General features: G+C 35.4%; 1 protein-coding gene across 1 annotated transcript in view; it reads right to left on the reverse strand.

Moving 5' to 3' along the window:
- LOC101653630 (olfactory receptor 2A5-like) overlaps window positions 1-130 on the reverse strand; it is a 969-nt gene extending 839 nt beyond the window's left edge. Inside the window, exon 1 of the mRNA XM_030886152.1 lies at window positions 1-130. This exon is cut by the window's left edge and continues 839 nt beyond it. Coding sequence (XP_030742012.1) covers window positions 1-130 — 130 coding nt within the window.
- Between the last annotated feature and the right edge of the window lie 2,027 nt (window positions 131-2,157).

The following is a 2,157-nucleotide window of genomic DNA, read 5'->3' on the forward strand; positions in this document are numbered from 1 at the left end:
CCAGGATCGAACTCAGGTACAGGACAAGGAAGGCAACAAAGAGGATCCTGTTGGAGATGGGGTCACTGGAGAAGCCAAGCAGGATAAATTCAGAAACCCAGCTTTGGTTCTGCTCAGAAAGCCTCCACATGATGAAGCCTGTAAGAGAATTACATTCACATAAATGACACCCAGGTATTTTATCAGCTGTGGAGGTAGACAGGCTTGGATGTTAATTCAGTTGCTGTGCGACTTAAGAAAATTATTTAAGCTTCCTGATCCTGTATCTCATCATGATGTAAAGTGTGACTAATAATACACACTCTTGAGATTTTCATAAGAAGTCGGGGCAATGTGAATGATGTGTCCAATACATGCCTTGAAACAATACGTGCCCTGTGAAATGCTCATATTCATTCTCTCCTCTCTCAGGTGGCACAGTAGTCACACGGTGTTTACACAATTGTTTACAACAATACAGTTATACGATACCAAGTCCAGTCTGAAAACTTCTGAGAAATTAAATATTTCTCTTAATTGTCTGAAAATTCCCAAGCAAATGATTACATGTCTCTCCACCTTACACGGACATTACTAATGTTCACATTTGTCTTTCCTTCTGGGTCTTCATAAAGATGCAGAATATTTAACATGACACATTAATCAACTATGTGACCTATGTAGTTTGTATCATCTGAGGATAATGATCTTTAAACTCACCTTAATCTTATTGGTTATGCTCTTTGTCAAACTCTATGTCTTAACCAGGGGAGTTGGTACTACTGTATTGAACAATAGTGGTTTTAAATAGAAATTCTTACTTTAAAAAAAATCTTAAATGTAGTCTACTTAGATTTTCTATTATATTTGATTCTTGTTGTGGATTTTAACTAAATAGACTTTATCAAGTGAGTTCATTTTATTCCTTATTTTCAGAAAGTTTGAATGAAAATAATCAACAACATTTTAAAAGTCACCTTTATATGTTGCTATGAATCAGAGCTGATTTAGTGCCACGAAACTACAGTCAAGATAACTGGGCAATTTCCTTTCTCTATTAATAGCATGAATTTCACTAATATGTTTTACTACAATTAAACAATCCTTGCTGTAGAGAAAAATATAAAAATATGGAAAATTTCACAAACATTCCAAAAAGCCAAACTCACAGCCATTTGAGACATCATAGTGTCTACAGGTAGGCTGATACTTGTAAGGTCATCAGTTCCAAACCACCAATTGCTCTACAGGAGAAAGATGGGGCTTATTGCTCTCATAAAGAGTTACAGTCTTGGAAACTCACAGGGGCAGTTCTCCCTTGCCTGTAGGGTAGCCCCAAAAATTAAAGCTCATTTTTTAAAAAATCAAGTAAAAGTTTTAGAACTAAAGTAGGCTGAAATTAAGAATTCATCAGTTGATTTCAATAGAAAATTAGAGATGGCAGAAGATTAGTGAACTAGAAAAACTAATGAGCATGTGGAAACTATCCAAAATCAACATGAGTAGAAAATAAAGACCATAATCAACATACAAAAGACCCACATTGACATGAAAAACTGTAAGAACCACATGTTAATTTCAATAAATGCAGAAAAAGCATTGGACAACATCCGAAACCAATTCCTGTTTAAGACACTCAAGAAGATAGGAATGGAAAGAAAATTCCTCAATATAATACAAGCTATATATGGAAAAAACAACAGCCAACATGGTAGATAATGCAGAAAAAACAAAACCAATCTCACTGAAAAAGGGGACCAGACCAGACAAGGATGTCCCTTGTCCCCACTCTTATTTAAGATCGTACTGGAGGTCCTAACTAACAGCATAAGGCAAAGAAAAGACATCAAAGGTATTCACCTGGGGAAGGAAGAGGTGAAACTATTCTTATTTGCAGATAATATGATTTTATATATGGAAAATCCCAAAAGCTCCACAAGGGGATTACAGCAAGCAATCGAGGAATATGGAAGAGTAGCAGGATACAAATTCAACACAAAGAAGTCTATCTGACTGCTATACACATCAGACAAGACCACAGAAGAGGGGCTCAAAAAGGTAGTACCTTTCACAATAGCAAAGCACACATTTAAATATCTAGGGATATGCATGACTTAAAAAAAACAAAAGATTTGTACAAGGAAAACTACAGAATACTATTACAAGAAACCAAAAGTG

Source organism: Echinops telfairi, unplaced genomic scaffold (genome assembly GCF_000313985.2).
Source record: "Echinops telfairi isolate 266 unplaced genomic scaffold, ASM31398v2 ScPeMD7_443;HRSCAF=831, whole genome shotgun sequence".
NCBI lineage: Eukaryota > Metazoa > Chordata > Mammalia > Afrosoricida > Tenrecidae > Echinops > Echinops telfairi.